Genomic DNA, 22,339 nt, shown 5'->3' on the forward strand with positions numbered 1-22,339 from the left:
TTCTCCCCATGCTCCTTTTCCACCCAAACCAATTTAAACTATTTCCCTCTCAATAGGACTCAATAACCAGAAAAAAGCACCCCATTAAAAATCAGCTACAAGAAAGCGGCATCAGAGGAAGAGTTGGTTAAAGAAGGGCTCAATTTTGGAGAAGGGCTGTAGCTCAGTGGGAGAGCATCTGATGCAGGAGGTCTCTGGTTTAATCCCAAGCATCTCCAGGTACAGCTAGGATATACTCCCTGTTTGAAACTCTGGAGAGCTGCTGCCAGACAGTAAAGAAAATACTGAGCTAGATGGACTGATGGGTCTCATTCTGTATAAGACAACTTCCTATGTTCCTTTCTTGTAGCTCTGCTGTGCTTTAAAGTTTATCCTCTCACCTATGCCCCAAATTATAACCAGTTTTCTGTGTCCCATAAACCTTAACTGGGGGAACTACTTGGAATCAAATCATATTTGCATGGATGCATCCTGGATTCTGTTTCTTGTTCACACTAAAGTGTTATATAGCATTTGGAAGTAGTTTCTATATTGGTATGAAGAACTTAGCATTTTTTTTGTCTGCTATGCATAGAATTTTTTTTAATTGAATAGCAATTCTCTTGTTTACCTTGTGTTGGTTTTTCCTCCGTCTCTAAATGCAACCCTCTTCCATGGTTTTTTTGTGTGTGTGTGTGAGCCAAGCATATTTAGTTATACAACTTATTTAGTTATACAACCAGGAAACCCTGGCTAAAATTGATCAGCTGTTCAATTGTTGACATATCTACAAGTGAATGCTCTCATAATCCTGTCCACACACAAATGATTCCCAGACAAACAAGAAACCACACCTTGCTTAAATAACACACAACATTTTCCACTCAAAGCCTGGTTCTTTAAGTTGTTCTGCAAACTGCTACTGGTAATATGAGATGAGAAATGTGTATGATACAGTTACGTTTCCTAAAGTAATAAATTTGAAGGCAAATATGCTCTTAGAAAGTCCATGTGTTTGCTGCAGCATGTACAATTTTACAAGCGCTATTCCCTCCTGTGTGAAGAGGGAATGCCTCTTCCAAGATGGCATCTGCTATATGCAGATTTCATTAGTTGCCTCCCCCTTACTGATGAATTTAAATTAACAAAATTAATGTGATGCCTTTTTAGTTCATTAAAAATGTTTAAAACCAATTCATCTGATAGATGGAAGTTTGCAGCCCTAAATTAGAATATAGCTGATCTAATAATCACTGGCCCCAATCCAACTAACGCTAGCTGTGACTACATCCTGTTGATTTTACCATGAAATTTACCGCTCCTGCTTTGCTCCTTTCTGCTAATGAGCAGGAGCAAAAATCTGCAACCTTTGGCTTAGGGTAGCATCCAAAACAGAGACTGTGATTTATTTTGTTCAAACAAGCCACAATTGGCAGGCTGAGAACAAACCTTGGCTTTGGATCCTAAAAGAAAAACAAATATTGCCTTCAGACTTGAATACATTGCATTGAATAATGTACAGAGGTCAAGGTGCAAGGCTGGCTTTACCACTAGGCAGGCAGTGTGAGCAAGCTGCTGGGCAAGGGGCAGGAAGGAGTGTTGGAGTATTGGAGAAAAGGTCCCGGTGTTCTCGTCCCTAAACTAGCCTGCTGCCTGCTCAGGTGCGCTGGAGGAAGCTGTTCCACCACCAGTACTGAAGTAAAATTAGATTGTGTACACACTATACATGTAAAGCACATTTGAAGCACATTCCCCCCCCCAAAGAACTCTTATCACAATAAAAGAAAGTCCACTATTATATTTTATTATAGAGGCACTTTAATTCTTCACATTGAGTTCCTTTGGTGTGATTAAAAGTAATTTTAATTTGGCTGCATTTCCATTCCTTTTTTTAACTAGAACTGGCACATGCAAGGGTGCTAAGTGATGCTCATGTTGTCATAGCAACAATGTGCTTTAAAAAAACCCATAATAAAGTCTGTGTGGTAGCAGCAGCAGCAGCGAAGATTTAATGCCAATCACTCATCAGCCCACACAAAGAAGGCGGGGGGGGGGGAGAAAAGCTTTTGATGGAGTTTGCCACAGGAAGTTCAGTTTATGTCATTGAACAGGTGGTTTCCCAGAGTTATGTAACTAAAATTAATGGCATATATCCAGATTTTACCCCACCCCACACTGATCATATGTAACAAAAGGTAAAAGAAGGGAGGCAAATTCTTATTGGTTGCAAACAGCTCTTATAAAAATGGGAGACGCAACAGGTCCTCTTTTTAGAGCTAGTCCCTTCTGAGTCATGTCTGATGCCCCCAACCCCTAGTTTAAAACAGCAATGAAAGATCAGCACAAGGTGGGAATTTAAGCAGCTGATCAGCAAGAAGTTGAGAGAAATAGCTGAAACAGCTGATCAGTAAGGTGTTGAAAAGCCACTGAAAGAGAAACCTTCAAGTTGTATGAAAAACAGATATATTATAAAGCTAATGAGAAAAACAAGTTTTATTTCAGATGGCATTCTATATTTTTACACTTTTCCTGCACGTTTGATTTCATTGAGAGTATTCATATAATTCCCAACTTTTCCTCAGCCACAAATGCAGATTGACCCCATTTTGTACAGCATAATACAGTATAGGCCTACATACAGTAATATTCCCTACTATGATAAACTAACAAAAACGATTCTTTCCGGAAACTTTCATTTTTAAATTTCAATAACGTTGCGTTTATAATTTGTTTATTTTTCAATCTGTTTCTCACTTTCGTTAGTCACCTGAAGCATCTTCAGATGGAAAAGAGGTAACTAAGATATATATAAAGAGCGAGGGGTTATATTTATATGCATAAATATAACATAATAATAAAAAACAGAAACACTCATAAATTTAAATATTGAATTGCAAACAAGGTTAAAAGAAAAGCGGTGCTACGGTAAAAGTTCTCTTCAGAGTGAGCGCCCGCGCACTTTTCCCGCCTCTTTTCCCTTTCCCCTCCCCCCCGCCACTCACGTGCCGCAACTCTGGCGACCGAGGCGGTGGGGGAGAGGAAAGGAGAAGGGAGTGACAGGTGACGTCACACTCCTCCCCCTCCCTCTGGCGTTGAGAGAAACCCGGAGGGAGGAGAGGAGACGAGGGAAGAGCGGCTGCAGCACTTCCGGTGGAGCGCCAGGCGGCGGCGGGAGGGGCAGGAACAGCCTCCGCCGCAGGAGTCGGGCGGGCGGGCAAGCGGAGTGGAGCGGAGATTTGGACTGAGGGAGGCGAGCGGCGAGGAGCGGAGTCCGGGCGAGTGCTGGCTTCGTCGCCTTCCTCTGCCCTCTCCTTCTCTCCCGCCATGGCGGTGGACGTGAGGCGGCTGGAGGGCCTGAGCCTTCACCAGCTGAACGAGCTGCTGGACGATGAGGAGCAGCTCCAGAGCATGGCCAGAGAGATGGAAGAGGTAGGGTGGTTTGCGGGGGGGGAGAGGGGGTGCCAGCCTTGTCACGTTGCCTTGGAAACCGGGTTAGGGGTGTCTGTCTCCCTTCCCTCGCCAGTAGATTAATTTAATTTAATTTAAAATTTACTCCCCCCCCTTCAACACCGGCGTTAAAATCTTAGGTGTTTACTTTAAGGGTGCGGTTGGTTTTCATTTCTGCTGGATCCCTGTAACTTCAGGCTTTAAGGTTTTACTCTGAATAAGTTTTTTTTTAGTTCTTTTTTAATAATATAAAAAACACACAACTTAGTGCAAAGTCGTCCAGAAAACTTTGTGATAGCGGGGCGGTGTGTAAATTCTGTAAGCAAATAATATAAGTTTGCAATATTGACGCGGAATGCTTACTATATTAGCCACGAGTTTGTTGGCACTTTAATATTTAGTGCTGGCGGTTGCTGCTGTTTACTATCCTTGTGATGTAAAGGTCCTAGTTGCTTCTCTGCTCAGAAGCCACTTAGGAAGTTCATTAAACAAAACCATACCAAGCAATCCTTGATGTTCTTCTGGGCTGTAGGCGTTTTTCGTTTGCTTTTGTTAACAGGAGGGGGAAGAAGGTATGTTTAATGTCGATAAAGCATAAACCTGTTTACAAAGCGAACAACGGAGTCCAAATGCTATTTAATATGCTTGCAGTTTGATCATGTATGTGTTTACTTGGAAACATACATGTTGGCTATGGGATTGACTCCCAAGGAAGGATCCATAGGCTTGCTGCTATGCTAGGCTAAGGTCCCCCCAACAACATAATCCAACAATAAATATATTGAGTTGCTCAGTGTTCTGTTTGTATTGACTCTGGTTGAGTCGCATCAAATTAAGTGGGGCTTACTCCCCTGTGTGTATTGTTCATACTAGTTTAGCCCAATGAAAAATTGATGGGGAGAGAAGGAAGATTATGCATATATGGCATCTGCAGTCACCTGCTCTTCATGTAGGTGGTGAAGGGACCTTAGTCTTAATTGTCCCCATTTCATAGAATCATAGAATTGTATGAAATCCCTTGCAATCTTTTGCTCAACGTGGGGCTTGAACCCATGACTGAGATTAAGAGTTTTATGTTCTACAACTGAACTTTTTTGTCTTTGTTGAAATCAGTGCTTAGGTGTTCTTTTTCCTGTCCAGCCCCATTGTGTTGTATGGTTTTAAGGATTGAGGTTAGGGGCAGATTGGGTAGAGACAAAGACAGATTAGGGCACCCTTCTCCATTTTAGATCTGCCTTTTCCCCTCTCAAACTATTTGCTGTTTTGCCATTGGGATGTGGGGGTGGTCATGAAACGTACAGGTAGCTAGCCTTCCTCATTGTCTTTCTCCAACCTTTAATGCTGAATTAATACTCCTCCTTTCCTGTTATTGAAATGTTTGGGACTGTGTGTTAAGATCTGGGCAATTTTTCTTTTAGGGGTTTCTTCAACTGTGTTGAGCTTTTCTCCCACCCCATTGCAAGATACAGTACTGTACTGCAAACTGTAAGGGACAGGTGTGTCCCTGTTTAGTGAATTCCATTTTCAGAATGACCCTTCCGCTTTAAGTATGACTAATCTCCTCACATGAGTTGGATCAGGCCTTGGAGCTGTCTTGCTAGTGCAAGATTAGAATCTATGGTATGTTTGATGGGTGAGAGGTGTCTGTCTATGAGTGACTGGTAGTGTCTATGAGTGACCGTGTTGGTCTGACGTAGTCGAAACATAATAAAAAAATTCCTTCCAGTAGCACCTTAGAGACCAACTAAGTTTCAAACTTAGTTGGTCTCTAAGGTGCTACTGGAAGGATTTTTTAAAATTTTTGTCTTTGAGTGATTAGGGAGCAGAGGAGAGAGTGGTTTAGAATTATGTGGTGTTGTGGAGGTAGGTGAGAGAGAAGCTGAGACTTTGCAGCTGCCTAGGCAACTGACTTCTGATACACGGAAATAAAATGGGAATTAAAACATACATGGAAGCTTGCCCTCCTCCACTGCCTGACACTGCCTTTAAACTCCTCATTTAGCTAATGAATTGACAAAGAAGTGTTCTCTCCTTCCTTCCCCTTTGTGGGTCTAATAAAAACTTTATAATGAGAGCTACCCCCCCCCCCGTCTGTGTTTTCCCCGTCTGTGTTTTCTTGTCTTGTAGAACCTGATTGGTTCTGAAAAAATAAAAGCACCCATTATGGCCTTCTGGAGTTGTAATGTATTTGAGATAAAGGGCACTATCTGAAAAGGAAGTACATATGGTAATTTTACCCTATGGGGTAGGCTTGAATTCATTGTTAATGTCAGCTAGCTTCAGTGACAGATAATAGTTCTCTCTTCTCTGCCCCCTCTTCTCCAGGAAGATTGAGAGAAAGGTAGAGAGAAGGTAAGATTCACAAGCCTCTTCCTTTTGACTCTTTCAATTCTGGCTAAATCATACCACCACACTCCAGTAATAATTGTAACTAAGGGGAACATCATGAGCCCTCTTTGATTCTCTATGAATTGAGTGCTAGACCCTCCCCATTTTGTCTAGGAACAAAAGCAGTTGTTCTTCATTGCTTTTTGAGTTGACTACATAACCAGCGTCCTGGACTTCCAAATTCAAGGAAATGCATTGAAGACATTTCTTCAGTTTAAGTTAATCTAGCTATTTGTCCTTTGTAAAAGCAAACTCCCTCGGAGATTAGAAAAACAGTTTATCTCTTTTCTCTTCCTATTAAATTTAGCAAATATAAGCTTTGCTAATTAACCAGATTCCACACCTTTCAGACACAAGTCTTCTCACTTTCTTTCCATTTGTTTTGCAGTTTTGAGGCTCATAAATGTAGTGTCAACTTTTTCCTCCCTCCCACCCACCCATTCCTCACTTAATTTGGTTTCTGGGATCTGGGTAATGTAGTCATTTGTCAAATAAAGGGCTTTTGAATCCTCAGAAATCTTTGCTGCTTCTCTCTGTGCTCTTTTGTTGTCTGGAATTTATAAATGGAGGGAGGATCTCTAGTTTCCAGTCACTCCTTGGTAACCACTAGTACAGAACCCAAAAGCCAGCCTATTGGGGGGGGGGGTGAGTGGGGAGGCCACAGGTCTGAAAAGTCATTGTGCTAAGCTATAGAAGTGCTCACTGTAACTAAGATTGTATCCAGCTTTTTGATAATACTCCTCTTGTTTTCAAGGCTATAAGGGAACTTGCAGTGGAATGAAACTAAGATCTGTTCGTAGTTCTCAGTTAAGGCAAACATGAAAAAAGCAAAGTGCCCAAGTGTTAAGAAGGTCTGCATAAGTTATGTATAAATTTATTTATCTGCTACCTCTTTAGGAGTAGCCACTACAAGGAGGCTTACATTTCATAAAGTCAGTAAAATATAAATAAAACAGCCATGTAGATTTCAGGAACAAAGAACCCCCTATACATTGTAAAGTTTAGATCTCTGCAGAGACTGAACTGGGTGAAGCAAACCTAGTTTTCAGAGGGCTGTGCCTTTGTACTGTAGCTTGATTACTCTACAATATTTTTGCATGACTGTTTTTGCATTGGTGGCGGAAGAAAATGATGCTTACAAAGTGTGGCAGAGGTGTAAGGTCCACCTGCAAATCAAGGCATCACTTCCTGCTCTGCAGATGCAGAGACTCCTGGGGTTAATATCATTTATCAAAATGAGAACCAAAGAGCCCCAGAATAAATGAAGGGTTGTGAAGAAAGTTGACTGTCAAATCAGACCCAGATATGAATTTTGCATTAACTCTTTATTGCCTATTGCTTTTATTTTATAAAAGTCTGAAATAAAAGTGTCGTAATTGCAAACTTGCTCTTCCTTTTGCACGTTGTGTCTATTCCTCATAGAATAGATGTAAATTATCCTCCGTTGCATGAGCTGTCTTCTTTAGTGAATCTGCTTGGGCTAATCCTCTTCCGTGTGTAACTTGTAACTTGTATGTTACATGTAACTTGATGTTTCTATGTGTTCTGGTCAAAAGAACCTTCCAAAATAGGTCCAGCACCAGTGTGATGTTCCCTAACCATGCTTAAGTGATCAGGCATGTTCTGCAAGTTCCCACCTCCCTTCCCTGCTGATTTATCCACTGTCCTTTTCTGCTTTCTGCAGTGTGAAGGCATATATCTGCCACAATGGTTTATTGATGCTTGTTTTTAATTTATTTTTGTTTGTCACTTGCTTGTAACTTTTTATGATTTTAGTGGTTTTGTTTTTATATTATTGTAAATGCTGATATATTTTAATGATAGAGAGGTATATAAGTGGTTTTTAAATAAATAAATAAAAGCAAATCGTAATAGAAATGGGAGTGAAATGCCTTAAGAAGCAAGTAGTGAAAAATCATAAGGAAATGCAAGCACTCAGGTGCTTCTTGTCTTGTATTGTCTGACATCTTAAAAAGATAATTTATTTTTTGGGGGAAGCAGGTAGTAGCTTTAGACAGAGTGGGCTAAAGTTTATTCAATAACTTGTTTATTTTCAAAGGCTAGCTTAATATAAGCTTGACTGTGTTCGCTTAGAAGTGAGCCCTACTGAGTTCAAGTAGGACTCACTCTCAAGTAAGTGTGCCTTAGCTAAGTGAGAAGTCATATGTGTTGCCTGATGCTCTTGCTTTGTATTGTAAGCTGGTAATGGTATTCTTCGATATACTAATGGTAAGCTGGTATTCCTCTATATACAGCAAAAGCATTCATTCTCTGAGTGTGGATCTTTGTACAGCCAAAACAGCACCATCCATGCACAGACGGAAGGGATTGGCAGGCTTTGGGCTATCTCAAGGTTTTCAGAACCACAAAATTTATTTAAGGGGGGAACTTAAAAAGAATATAGTGAGCACGTTCAGTGGTTATAGAATGCAGATGCCTGTCAGAGGGAGGAGGGAAACTAGAGGGCATTGTTGAAACAATAAACCCCGCAAAAGGGCATGGCTAACGAGTCCTGAGTAGAGGTGCCCTGTTTCCCCTATTTTAAGACATAGTCATAAAATAAGCCATAGCAGTATTTTTAAGCATTCAAGGAATATAATAAGCCATACCCCGAAAATAAGATATAGTGATAGGAGCAGCAGCAATGCTGGCCGCGGCAGGAGGAAAAGGAAAAAAATAAGACATCCCCTGAAAATAAGCCATAGTGTGTGTTTTTTGAGGAAAAATAAATATAAGACGGTGTCTTATTTTTGGAGAAACATGGTACTCTACAGTGCAACCTTTTCTTGCAAATCTCATTGGTTGTAACTTTCTTAACAGTCATTTTATGAATACCATTCACTCAGTGTTTAAGACTGGGCATGGAAAATATTTGATTAGTTTGCCTAGGAACCAACTTGAAATATTATGAATGTCAACCTTGCCTAGGTAGAGTAAATATAGATATTCTGAATTCCTAGATGCTAGCATTAGATTTTTAGGGGCATGAAAAGTGAAGCATCTGAGAAATGTCCAGCCTTGGGCAATACATCAGATGAAGCACAACTTTAATTTCCAGACCTTCTAACTTCTGAGGGAAAGCATTTCTGCAACCAAAGATGATAGTCAATTGTCCTTTGCACCATTGTAGTGGGAAATGTCCAGAACTAGTTACCATGGTTATCGTGGAACGTCTTCAGTACATTCATACCTCGGTTTAAGTACGCCTCGGTTTGAGTGTTTTCAGTTTAAGTACTCCGGGGACCTGTCTGGAATGGATTAATCCACTTTCCATTACTTTCAATGGGAAAGTTCACTTCAGGTTAAGTAGGCTTCAGGTTAAGTACAGACTTCTGGAACCAATTACACTCATACCTCGGGTTAAGTACGCTTCAGGTTGAGTACTCCATGGACCCGTCTGGAACAGATTAATCCACTTTCCATTACTTTCAATGGGAAAGTTTGCTTCAGGTTAAGTACGCTTCAGGTGAAGTACAGAGTTCCGGAACCAATTGTGTTTGTAAACCAAGGTATCACTGTAATAATTTTGTGTTAAAACAGCTTGTACCTCTTTTGATTTGCTGTTCTAAAGTGTGTGTCCAAAATGTCTCCTATTATGTCTTTTGCATAATAGGGCTGTAATGTTGCATCCTCAGGGAGGGCTGTGAAAGACTCTTGTCTGGAAGGTCGTTGCCTGTCTGCGTAGAAACTTTGGAGCTAGATGGACCAATTATTTGGCTCTGTATAAGGCAGGTTCCTTGTGGGGCACAGCTGAATATCTTTTTTAATTCTGTGAGCTGAATAAACTTGATGGGTTTTTTTGCTTTGTTGCTTAGCAAGCATCAGAGGTGCCATTTGGAGTGTTTGTGGGGTTGTGTGAGTTCTCAGCAAATGAATATGTGCATGTGAAATGAAATCAGTAGGTGTACTTCATGTGCAGCCTCTTTCTCAAGCTATACTAGTGGTAATGGAATTCAGAGTTTTGTGTGGAGGCGTTTGGATGATGTGGCTTTCTGTTGCTGAATTTTCCCTGTTCTCAGCAGCATCCAAGCTTTCCTCCGTTCCTTTGGTACAGTACTTCCACACTGATCTTGAGCTGTCATTCTTACTACTATCTTAAGATATTTAGACCTATGCTTAGCCGTTGAATCTGGAATGACTAGTCGTCCCCCCCACACGAGTACTCTGTGCTTACTAGTAGCTGTATTGTCACTATATTATTTTAGGTGACTAGTGAAAAAATGGATGCTTAAGAAGGTTTTTATCTGATGGGTGTTTTTTTTACTGGTATATCCTTGACTTAGTTTCATTGGATTTTGTTCTGGATTTTGTTAAGGGAGTTTGACTGTGGTCAATATTTGTTCATCATTCTTCCAATATTTTAATTATAATTGCTATATATTATTGTGTTCTTGACTGAATCCCTGAAAGATTTAGGGATGGTAAATTTGGTAGGGCACAAGGACAGTCCCTTGTATACTTGCAGACAGATGTCAAAAGAAGAAGAAACAAGTTAATGCCTGAAGTTCTTGACTCCATAGTACTGTTCCTCATCTCAACTATGAATGTGGTCATGTTCTCTTTTGCCAACATTAAATTAGGTTTTAAGGCTACTAATTAAACATGCCTATAACTACAGGCTTTCTCTTCTCTCTTGTGGTCACCAATTAGGAAAAGCCTATGTCTACAAGATATAAACTTATGTCACCCTGGCATAATAATACAGTCTCATTGCACAGTTTTAGTGAGATTATCCAGAATAGGACATTAGGGGCAGTTTGGGGTGATACTGCAAAGGCTTAGTTTTGTACCAGCACAAGGCAGTAATTGGGGGGGGGGAGCAATAAAACTGGGCATATGAAAGCATGCCCTTTGGCATCTTATTGTGGCGCAAGCTTTTGTGGTCTTGAACTAAATTTGCCAACTGATTTTTAAAATGTGTGCAGACGGGGTAATCTTTTGTGTATGTGTGTAATATCTCTTCAGGCATCAGAAGGAGTTGGCATTAGTCTATGAAAATTTAGGAAACAATCTGATGATCTTTGAGGGCACCACAAGGGTGGTAATAATAATAATTTTATTTATATCCCGCCCATCTGGCCGGGCCTCCCCAGCCAATCTGGGCGGCTTCCAACAGAAATATTAAAATATAATAATTATGTGTGTACCTGCAAACTTACGCAACAAACTCTCTGAAACGGGAGAGAATTCAGAGGAGGACCTGGGTAAAAAGTTTGCTAGGTGGCCCAAATGGAAGCTGCTGGATCTGTATTAAGCTTGAATGCTGGGAAAACCATATCCTGTTGTGGAGGGACGGGGGGGGGGGGATGTTAATCTGCTGCATCTGATGAAGTGGACTGTACTCTGTGAAAGCTTATAACTTTCTAGGCTTAAAGGTTTCCAGAGGATTCTTTGCTGTATATCTAATGATCAGTTGCATAAGTGTGAAACATTAGTGTACTCAGTGAAAAAATCCACTTCTCTTCTGTTAGATATACAGTGCAATCCTATGCTTAACCTACTCAGAATCAAGACCCACATGAGTGTTGGATTGCAATGATGCAGATATATATTTTGCTTTCTACTTTATCCTGGATTTTTCCAGCCAAGTGTTCTGAATATTGCTTTGAATTTCAGTTTTTTGCTGGGTTTGCCACTAATTTGAAGCTGTGTAATACATGTAAAATTGATTCCACATTTAAGTTTATGATGCGCTATTTATTCCTCAAGGTGAATATTTGTGTCTCAGAATCTTGCAAATGGGTTGGACTTTTGACAAACAATAGTCATGGTATTGATTGGATTCCTGCAGTTACATGAACCTACTCCAAATGATTCAAGTTAGGGGACAGGTGGAATTCCTGTGGAAGAATTCCTACTCCATATTTCTAGGAAGCTTTCTGGACTGACAGAGTGCTGTTTCAAACGGGCTTTTAGATAAAAACATACACCACCTTAAAATAACTTGGTACAATAGAATCTGAGCCGCCTGTCTTACGTAATAGGGCTTCTCCCTCTGCACTTTGTAAACAGAGGTCCCTTCCGTGTTATATAGAGAACAAAAAAATGACTGGGTTAGGGAGGGAAGAGGGATACCAGGATGTGCTCTGTTTGCAGTCAAGGCAAGGACACTATGGGTCATTAAATAGCAGCATTGCAGAAAATTGTCTTTTGATTCTTATGCAGTCCTGTTAGATCTCCAACCTTTACTGACTAGAAAACCTTTCAATGCTTTACCCACTAATTTTTAATTATATTTGTCCTGTTGAGGGCTGCATTCCCCCTAGGTTGATCTGGATCACATGTAGGCAGTGGGAGGGACCACCCCTTTATCTCTCTAAGGTTGCACTGTGGGGACAGTAGATTCTTCTTTGACTTAATTTCATGCAGGTAGAAGAAACCAGGGGGGGGGAACTCCCCTTGCAAGTAATAATTTCAGAGATCTGAAATTATTACTTGCAAGGGGAGTCCCCCCCTGGTTTCTTCTACCTGCATGAAATTAGGTCAAAGACTGCAGGTTCCGCACTCCTCTTGTGTGACCAGATGAAAAGGAAATGTACTCATAAGTAGTTCTTATGCAGTCAAGGAACTGTACCTACTGAAATTCCATCTTCTACCCAACTCCTGGATGTACAAAAACAGAACATGAAATGTTATTGACCCACCTTAGGTCAGGCATACCAGCAGAAGGTAAATGCACATACTGCGCACATACAAGCCCATCTGCTGCTCTCTATATACGTACACACCCAAATATGAGAATGGAAATGGGATTAGTGTCAGTACCTCAGCTGGACTTTACACTCTGGCTCTCTAAGTGCTTTGCTCCCATCCACAGTGATACAGGCAGGGCATCAGCAACCATTGCAAAACAGTAAGAGCCAACTGGGGTTTTCATGGCCCATATGCACCTGCAGTTTGAGTCTCTGTTGTGCCTGTGTTAACCTGTCTTGTCCACTTCAGCCTTCTTTCTGAACCAGTAGTTCAGTTTAAAAATTGAGCTTGTTGGATTTTGCACACTGCACCTTCCTATCTTTGATCCAAAGTAGTGTTTATATAATTAGAATCCAGTCTGCTTTGAAATCTGGTCTTGTTCTTATCTCAGGAGTTTGTTCTGTTTTCCTGCCTTGTTGGCAGGTTACAAGGAACTATTATTAGTACAAGGCTAGTTTGTTTCTGTTGGGCTGGCTTGCTTCCTTGACAGAAAGGTGTGCTTTTGAAGAATTTTACCTTTCCACCAAATACAGTCAAACCTCGGTTCTCGAACGGCTCCGTTTTCGAACGTTTCGGCTCCTGAACGCCAAAAATCCGAAAGTAAATGCTCGGGTTTTCAAACGTTTTTTGGAACCCAAATGTCCGACACGGCTTCCGCTTGAGTACAAGAAGCTCTTCCAACCAATTGGAAGACGTTCCTCGGTTGTCGAACATTTCAGAAGTTGAATGGTTTTCCAGAACAGATTACATTTGATAACCGAGGTTTGACTGTATTCCCTTTCTTATTGAATTACCCCTTTTCTTGTGCATGTGATGTTGCCTGTAGTTAGTTTCCAATTTGGCTTGAATCCAGATTGTTGCTTCTGGTGTGCTTAATCTTTCCCTCAGCTGTGATGTTATATGAATACAGTTATCAGAGTTCCAGCATAAAATTAATGGGACCATAAATGAGGAGAGTGTTCCCTCTTCTGTCTGGAAAGGTCCAGAGGGAATTTGCTTATGATACCATTTGGAAGTTTGATTTTGAATCCGTTGCATTGCTAATATTCCAAGGAGTCTTATCGATTCCCTTAACTTTCACTTCCATTTGCAAAGCAGGTGGTAAGTATTCTTAGCTAATCTGTGTAAATTGAACAATGTCAGCCTCTTTTTAAAAAACTGAATTTGAAATAGTTCCATTTCATTCCTTTTTTTTTGTCTTCACATTTTTAGTTGAATGTAAAGAAGTCCCCAGCCAACATTTTGTTGTAATTCCTTGAATCTCATCTATATATATATATAAATGTAAAAATCGTGAAAGTGCGTGTTCCACTTTTCTCCGTAACCGCTTGACCGATCGTCCTGAAATTTTGACACAACGATCCAGGCCACTCCCCGAGCGTTGTTGGAAAAGAAAATCCCTTAAATCTCACACCTAGGCAGATATAAACCTGGTTTTCCACCAAGTCAAACAGTGCCCTCAAGTGGCGTTATTCCCTCAGCTCCTCCTCCTAATCCCCTCCCTCACCATGGAGTCTACGCCACACCCACAAAATAATGATGTCATCAACCAAGCAACTGGAACCACCAAGGCGGCCATTACCAGACAACCCACAGAGTCAGGCCAGGGCCAAGGAATGGAGAGACAGGGCAGAGGCCTCGGGTCACATTTAAATACTAGCCCAAGCCAAGGCCTCGCCTCTACTATCCCAAATGGAGCCCTGGGTGGGAGGTGGGGGGAGGAGGAGCCCAAATAGGTCATGGGCTGACATAGGGTGGGGGGAGCAACTTCCAACAACCACCAAAACGGCAGCTGCATTAATAAATGCCTGGCAGCATTAGGCAGTCGTTCATCATTTCTCCTAACATGCACTTGGGGGCACAGCGAGGGGTTTTCGCTTTATAATTTAGTGGATGTTGTGTCACATGCGAGGCTCCAGCTGCCATTTTAAGTAAGGGCTTTATATACTACAACTGATTGCAAGCCTCTGCGTCTTTTTTTAAAAAAACAACCATGCACTTTCTCTCCCCAGTTTAAGTCCTCAGATATTTGCAGTGCCCAACTCCCCCCCCCCAATTTACAACCCCCTACCTTCCCCATGCCACTTCCTGGGTTTTTTTATGGAACTGAACAACTCGGGTTCTTCAGGCCTTTTTGCAGGGCCAGACAGAGGCCCGGGCCAGGTAGATAATGTGGCCCTGTTTTTAACCTTTTTTTTACTTTTTTCATTTTACTGATTGTGAATATGCTGACCGAGGCCCCCTTTGGATTTGGAGGCCCACGCCAAGTGACCCATATGACTCCCTCTCCTTCTGTCTGGGCCTGTCTGTTGCTACGGGGCTGTGGGGCTTCGCTATTTGGACCCCCCCGGTCGGGATTTTTAAAGTAGTTCTCTGGGTCCCAGGGCACATCATCACCCCCGATCCTTAATCTAAATATATAGAAATGTTCACGATGCGTGCGTAGGGGCCAATGTATGGAGATACAGGGGGGAGGGGACAACAGAGGGCTCAGACAAAAGTAAATACTGGGAAATGGAACCCAGAAACTGACAGTTCCTTCTCCAAGGGTGGGGGCCAATGTAGGAAGATACCGGGGTAGGGGCCGACACTCCCCAGGGGACAACCAAAACACAGGGATGAGCCAGGGAGGAGGGGCAGGATACGTCATGGATCGGGACAGGGGGGGTGATCACAGGAAAGAACCACAGCAACGCGTGGCCGGGTCAGCTAGTTCTTTATAAAAATGGATTTTGCTTCCTTTTATATACCATGTTAGACAATGAAATAGTCAGGTTTCCTTCTGTTAACATCTGAGGATGTGGACAGGCTGCTTGGATGAGTGAAACTGACCACCTGTCTCTTTGATCCTTGCCCATCCTGGCTCATAAAAGTGAGCTGGGAATGGCTGGGCAATGGGCTCCGTGGGGTAGTGAATGCCTCCCTCTGTGTGGGAGTCTTCCCACACCTGCTGAAAGAGGCAGTTATTAAACCACTTCTTAAAAAACCATCTTTGGACCCAGTCAATATGGCCAACTATCGCCCAGTCTCAAATCTTAAATTCTTGGACACTGTGATTGAGCAGGTGGTCACTGAACAACTCCAGGCATACCAATTGTGATTCAGGCCTCATCATGGGACTGAAACTGCCTTGGTCGCACTGGTTGATGATTTCTGGCGGGCCACACACCGAGGTGAAAGCTGTTTCCTGGTCCTGCTGGATCTCTCAGTGGCCTTGACACAATTAATCATGGCATCCTTATGGACCGTCTAGAGCAGGGGTCCCCAAACCTACCTGGCTTTGGGCCGGATGCCCACTGTGCCGATTGTGTGGTGGGCCGGAGGGTGGGGAAGCGCGCGGCTCTGCCTGCGCATGTGCAAATGCTATTTCTGGCACACTCCCGACCTGGAAAGCATCAGAAGTAGCGTGTGCGCATGTGCAGAAGCCACCTCCGACCCAGAAGTACACCGGAAATGACGTGTCTGCACAAGCTATTTCTGTTGCTTTTCCGGGTCGGAAGTCTGCAGCCGTGCCGCGCTGGTAAGAGCGGGCAGCGGGCGACAGGGGTCCCCGGGGGCTGCATAAAAGAGCCTCAGAGGCCGTATGTGGCACCTGGGCCGTAGTCTGGGGACCCCTGGGAGGAATTGGGGGCACTGTTATTTAGTGGTTCCACTCCTTCCTCCTAGACAGCATCTTAAAAAGCAGAGACATCACGTTGCCCACAAAGGTCCGTATAGTTAAAGCTATGGTTTTCCCAGTAGTGATGTATGGAAGTGAGAGCTGGACCATCAAGAAGGCTGATCACCGAAGAATTGATGCTTTTGAATTATGGTGCTGGAGACTATTGAGTCCCATGGACTGCAAGAAGATCAAACCTATCCATTCTTAAGGAAATCAGCCCTGAGTGCTCACTGGAAGGACAAATCATGAAGCTGAGGCTCCAGTCCTTTGGCCACCTCATGAGAAGAGAAGACTCCCTGGAAAAGACCCTGATGTTGGGAAAGATTGAGGGTACAAGGAGAAGGGGACAGCAGAGGACGAGATGGTTGGACAGTGTTCTCGAAGCTACCAACATGAGTCTGACCAAACTGCGGGAGGCAGTGCAAGACAGGAGTGCCTGGCGTGCTCTGGTCCATGGGGTCACGAAGAGTCGGACATGACTAAACAATAACAGAACTGGAGGCCCCGCGATTGTCTTTGAGTCCAGTATTGAACCACTTTGATCGGATACTTCCTGCCGATGTAGACAGATTCCTTCGAGCTGGAAGGCCCACCACTTACTCCCTTGACCCGTGCCTGTCCTGGTTGATTAGAGCATGTCCAGATGAGGTACGGGCCCCCCTGGGTGAGATCATCAACTTGTCCCTTGGCACAGGGACTTTCCCAGAGGAGTTGACGGAAGCAGTGGTGCGCCCGCTCTTGAAGAAAGCATCTCTAGATCCTTTAGATCTATCCAATTTTTGCCCGGGTTCGAATCTTCCGTACCTGGGTAAGATAATTGAGAGAGTGGTTGCCGAACAGCTTGGTAGGTTTCTGGATGAAACATCAGCTCTAGATCCATTTCAGTCTGGCTTTCGCCCTGGTCATGGGACCGAGTCGGCTCTGGTCGCCTTAACAGATGATCTCCGTAGACAGCTAGATCAAGGTGGGTCGGGACTGCTAATTCTTTTAGATTTGTCAGCAGCCTTCGATATGGTCAATCACGAACTTTTAGACCACCGCCTTGCCGACATGGGGATTCAGGGCACAGTCCAACGATGGCTGCACTCCTTTATCTCAGGTCGGGGACAGAGGGTGGCGCTAGGGAGGGAGTTGTCGCTGCGGCACTCCTTGGTGTGTGGAGTCCCGCAAGGTGCAATCCTTTCCCCGATGCTTTTTAATATCTTTATGCGCCCCCTGCCGGCGTTTTGGGCTGGGTTGTCATCAATATGCTGATGACACCCAGATCTATCTGTTGATGGGCCTTAGGTTGCCTACCCCTGGTCTTGAGTTTTCCAGACAGCTTAAGGCAAACACTTTGTACTTACAGGTTGTTTAAAATAAAATAAGACACAGGCACATTCTGCTAAAACTGGCTACTTGCTAGCTAGCTGCCTCCTAAAATGGAGCTGAGGCACTGTAAAATGGCAGGTAATGTCTCATTAATCAGATTCATCACATAACTTACTTTGTGTCCTTAAGTTGTTAAGCTGAGCATTTTTTCCTGCAAGCAGCAGCTAGTGATGTTGACAGGAGCTGGAAACTGCATAAATATAACGAGATTGGCTGGGACATGCAGGGATTGGGGCTATAAATTGCTGGGTTGGAGAGGAGCAGAGCTGGCATGGGGCAGATCTGCTTTTTTGACATGCTGTTCCACCACACTGTGTCTGAACTTGTAGGACGTGCTTGAAGTTGAGGATACAAAAAGTCTTTTAACTAGTATGAATTGCTTCCCCTGTTGCAGGTAGGAAAGGCTCATGAACTAAGCAACCCAATTGCTTTTTCATAATTGACTCTTATTTAGAATCTAGTAATGTAATAAAAAGGACAATTACATAATTCCCCTCTCCTTGCCTAACATCAGTCATTAGCTTGGTGGAGCTTATGGTAGTCATTAATGCATCACCTCTTTTTGGGGAGTGTATTCCTTGCTCATCAGTTTGAGGTCCCATCTGCACCATACATTCAAAGCAATATTTCACCACTTTCAAACAGTCATGGCATCCCTTAAAGAATCCTGGGAACTGTAGTTTGTTAAGAGTGCTGAGAGTTACTAGGAGACCCCTGTTCCCCTCACAATACTACAGTTTACCGAATTCCCTGGAAAGAGGGATTGATTGCTAAACCACTCTGGAACTACCAGTATCTTATGAGGGGAACAGGGAATCTCATAGCAACTCTTCTTTGCAGGAAGTCATGAACTGCCCCGAGGGTGGTATATAAACCCAGTGCTTTTTTTCCCCTTAAAAAATGTTTAGGGGTATTCTTATTTTGACTCAAGAAAATCACTATTTTATAGTTCAAATCGGAAGAAATAAATACAGTAAATGGATAAAAGTACAAAGATTCACAAAATGTTTATGGGTATCCGTCCCCCTGTGTCCCCCCCCCCAGAAAAAAGCACTGTATAAATCTAATAAATGTGTGGCTGCCTCTCATGTGAGGCCCTCTGGTGTCCTTGATAATTTTTTTACTTTGGCTGTGAGCCACTGTTGGTGTATTTGACACTCAGTGCACACTAACTGTTTTATTGTCTTAATTATTTTAAAATAATTTTTTTATATTTAATTTAATTATTAATTTAATTATTCTTAAAAAATAATTTTGGGAAATGTTATTTTTACTGTCTTGGAAAGCATTTTCTACCCTTCTTGATGTAACTGTGTTGGAGAAACCTAGTAAGCTTTAGTTACTGCTCCCATGTGACAGGAACACTCAGCTTTGTTAATTTATGGGGTGGAAAAGTAGTCCTATATTTGCTACATTTGCAAACCCATGTGTGCTACCAGTTGGGAGCACAGAGTTATTTATTGCTTCTAACAGAAATATTTAAGGTGATAATGCTAAGTTATACACGGGCTTCTGAAAGCTAAATGTCCAGAGTCAGCAGACATTAGCTTGGGTTTTTTGTATAATATAAAAGTTTTAGTTGGGAGTGAGTGAGTTAGTGTGTATAATGTCCTCTAGATATAAAAATAGATGGGAGAGATAGTAGGCAGATGAATTGGAAAGAATTATTAAGAGCAAGCCACATAAGAAGACTTAGTGAAGGGAATTGTGCAGTGAGCCATGTGAGAATAAACAATTTATATAAAGAAGAAATCCACTCTCTAAATCATGCACTTTCCATTTTTTTCTTAGCTTAAGTCAGAGGTTGGCAACCTAAGGTCCATGGGCCAAAAGCGGCCCATGAGGGTCACTTAACCGGCCCATGAGCTGCCCCTGAACTGAGCCGCCCGCTCGGCGAGTCCCTGCGCGCTGCGCTAAACTGGCACAGCGTGGTGTGGGGGCTCTCTTCTGCACCTCCAGAAATCGCTTCTTCGCAGGCGCCATTTTCGGCATCTGGGCATGTGCAGAAGCGATTTCAGGTGCCACGGACATGCAGAGACGCGATTTCCGGCCCATGGAGGATCTCTGCGGGAGCGATCCGGCCCCTGGCTTAAGTGGATCTTAAACTTCGGGTTTAAGGGATGTTGGTGGACTAGGCTTAATTAAACTCGGAATATCCCCCCCAAAAAACCCATTCAGGAGTGTCATCCGAAGAGTCTGGCTTGATGAGACCAATGGCCCACCTGACTAAGCATCTATTTCCCACAGTGCCTAAATAGCTGCTGTCCAGGACTTCCCAAGTCACCATCATGTGTCTTTCAGCAGCTATTAGCCCTTTCCTCTAGGAGGCCTATTAACAGGATAGGATTAGAAGGGTGTTTGGTATGATTCATTATGTGATTTAACATCTTGGGTGGTGTTGCAATTTGGTGTGTGATTAAAGGAGGCATGATTCAGCAGAGCACTGAGTGTACTGTTGCCACACACCCACCCCAGTCCTGTTCATATTAGTGACACAATTTTTAAATATGCATCATTTTGTGACACAGTAATTCAGTTTTACTAGCAAACCTGAGGTTAAACTAACCGCTTTCCAGCCCAGGGAGGAGCGCGGGAGCTTTTGTGAGACACATTTACACACTGCAGCTGACACGCTTACATGTTGCGACACCATTTGAAAAGATCTGAGGTACAGTAGATCACCAGGACAAGAAAGTAAAATCTGTGTGTAACACTGGGTTGTATCCAATGCTGGTGATTGGAATTGATGGATGTGACTAGCAGGCCCCATTAATTCCAGTGAGTTTACTATGAGTAAACTTAATTGGATGCAGTCCATTTTGTGCAAGGCTTGGTGGTACCTGACTTACTTAATGTTCTCCTTCCCTTCCCATATTTGTGTTACCTATCAGATTGTAATTCGTTGTTGTTGTTGTTTAGTCGTTTAGTCGTGTTCGACTCTTCGTGACCCCATGGTCCAGAGCACGCCAGGCACTCCTGTCTTGCACTGCCTCCCGCAGTTTGGTCAAACTCATGTTCGTAGCTTCGAGAACACTGTCCAACCATCTCGTCATCAGTTGTCCCCTTCTTCTTGTGCCCTCAATCTTTCCCAGCATCAGGGTCTTTTCCAGGGAGTCTTCTCTTCTCATGAGGTGGCCAAAGTATTGGAGCCTCAGCTTCACGATCTGTCCTTCCAGTGAGCACCCAGGGTTGATTTCCTTCAGAATGGAGAGGTTTGATCTTCTTCCAGTTCATGGGACTCTCAAGAGTCTCCTCCAGCACCATAATTCAGATTGTAATACAGTTTTTTTTAATTTTATGCTGCCTTGAATGACTGACAGAAATTGTGTGGGTGTGAGTGTACATTAAAATGTAGGAAGCATATATAGGCATTAGGCAACAAATGAAGATATCCAGTCTTTTTTGAGAGTAGCTTATGTGCATGCTAACTCCTGAATGCAATAAAGAGCTCTTTATCAGATTTGTATAATCAAGGAAACAGGACTTTGTCCTCCCTATCCCATTAGAAGAAACAGTATCCTGCTGTTCACTTCTGCTGAATGACCAAGTTCAGATCTTACAATTTCCCCTTTGATCTACAAATCTTATTAGAGATCTCATGGGAGATTCTGCCAAGCCAACTTTCCATGTAATGTTTGGTTTTCCAAGCCCCTCTCTTGTAAACCTATCTTCTCTCTCTGCCCTCCCTCATCCACTAGATTGAAATGGCAGGTTTATTTTTAGAGAGTTAGCATTTCTTGCTAGTCTGATTTGAGGCTGTACATGCAGGCTTTTTCAAGTGAGGCAGAAAATCCGATAGCAACACATCCTTTCCTCCTGCTAATTAACACCAGTTCTGTGTGCTTGCACTGGGCCCCCTCATTTTAATGCCTAATGCTGCCTAGGTCATAACCGCCTTTTGTAGCATCCAAATCCTGCCATCTCTTCTCCCTCCTTCCCTCACCGGAAGGGGAGGAACCAATGTTAGCTGGTCCCATATTTTCCTTTGCTGCAACTAGATAGTATACCTGCTAGTAGACAACTAGCATGTGGTGTTGACTACTATGTTTAGTCAGTAATAGAATCCTTAGAAATGTTGCCCATTTAACACTTTCTCTCTTTTGCAGGCGCAAAATGTCCAGCTTAGCAAGGACATGACTCTCGCCAGCAACCGCAGCCTGGCAGAAGGCAATCTCTTATATCAGCCCAAGCTGGATGCCCTGAAGGCTGCATTGACACAAAAATATCAAGAACTGCAGGTTATCTTTGAAGCATATCAAATAAAGAAAACAAAGTTAGGTAATGAACCCTTCTTTCTGCATATTCCTGTTTGAAGTGTCTGGCAGAATGGGCATGCAGTAGAACTCTCTGTGGCAAATCATATTTATCATTTCTAAGTTGGTTGGTGTAAATGCATACAGGGTGTTGCTGTCTAAGGGCCAGTAGAAATGTAAGTAGCTAAAGCTGCCACATTTATTCAGTTAGATCCAGGATGGCTGACTGGTGATTTCCCAGATGTTTTTGAACTGCAACTCCCATTAGGCTCAGCCAGCATGGCCAACATCTGGAGAACGGCACAATAGCCACCCCTGAGTTAGAGCACCCATTATTAGGGATATTTTTTATTTTTAGAATTGCTTTACTAAAATGTCTGAAGTTCAATATTTCATTTAGCAATTTTGCTTTGATTAATATCTCTTATCTCTTTTGTTCTGTTTAGACCGACAATCCAGCAATGCTTCCTTGGAGACCCTTCTAGCACTGCTTCAAACAGAAGGGGCTAAAATTGAAGAAGACACTGAGGTAAGTGAAAAGAGCCTA

General features: G+C 42.8%; 1 protein-coding gene across 1 annotated transcript in view; it reads left to right on the plus strand.

Moving 5' to 3' along the window:
* The first annotated feature begins 3,161 nt into the window (after positions 1-3,161).
* Positions 3,162-22,339, plus strand: part of VPS37B (VPS37B subunit of ESCRT-I) — a 29,313-nt gene continuing 10,135 nt past the window's right edge. Inside the window, exons 1-3 of the mRNA XM_035098229.2 lie at positions 3,162-3,408; positions 21,646-21,817; positions 22,239-22,321. Coding sequence (XP_034954120.1) covers positions 3,304-3,408; positions 21,646-21,817; positions 22,239-22,321 — 360 coding nt within the window. The 5' untranslated portion in view covers positions 3,162-3,303. The remainder of the gene's footprint in view (positions 3,409-21,645; positions 21,818-22,238; positions 22,322-22,339) is intronic.

Source organism: Zootoca vivipara, chromosome 17 (assembly GCF_963506605.1).
Source record: "Zootoca vivipara chromosome 17, rZooViv1.1, whole genome shotgun sequence".
In the NCBI taxonomy this organism is placed as follows: Eukaryota; Metazoa; Chordata; class Lepidosauria; order Squamata; family Lacertidae; genus Zootoca; species Zootoca vivipara.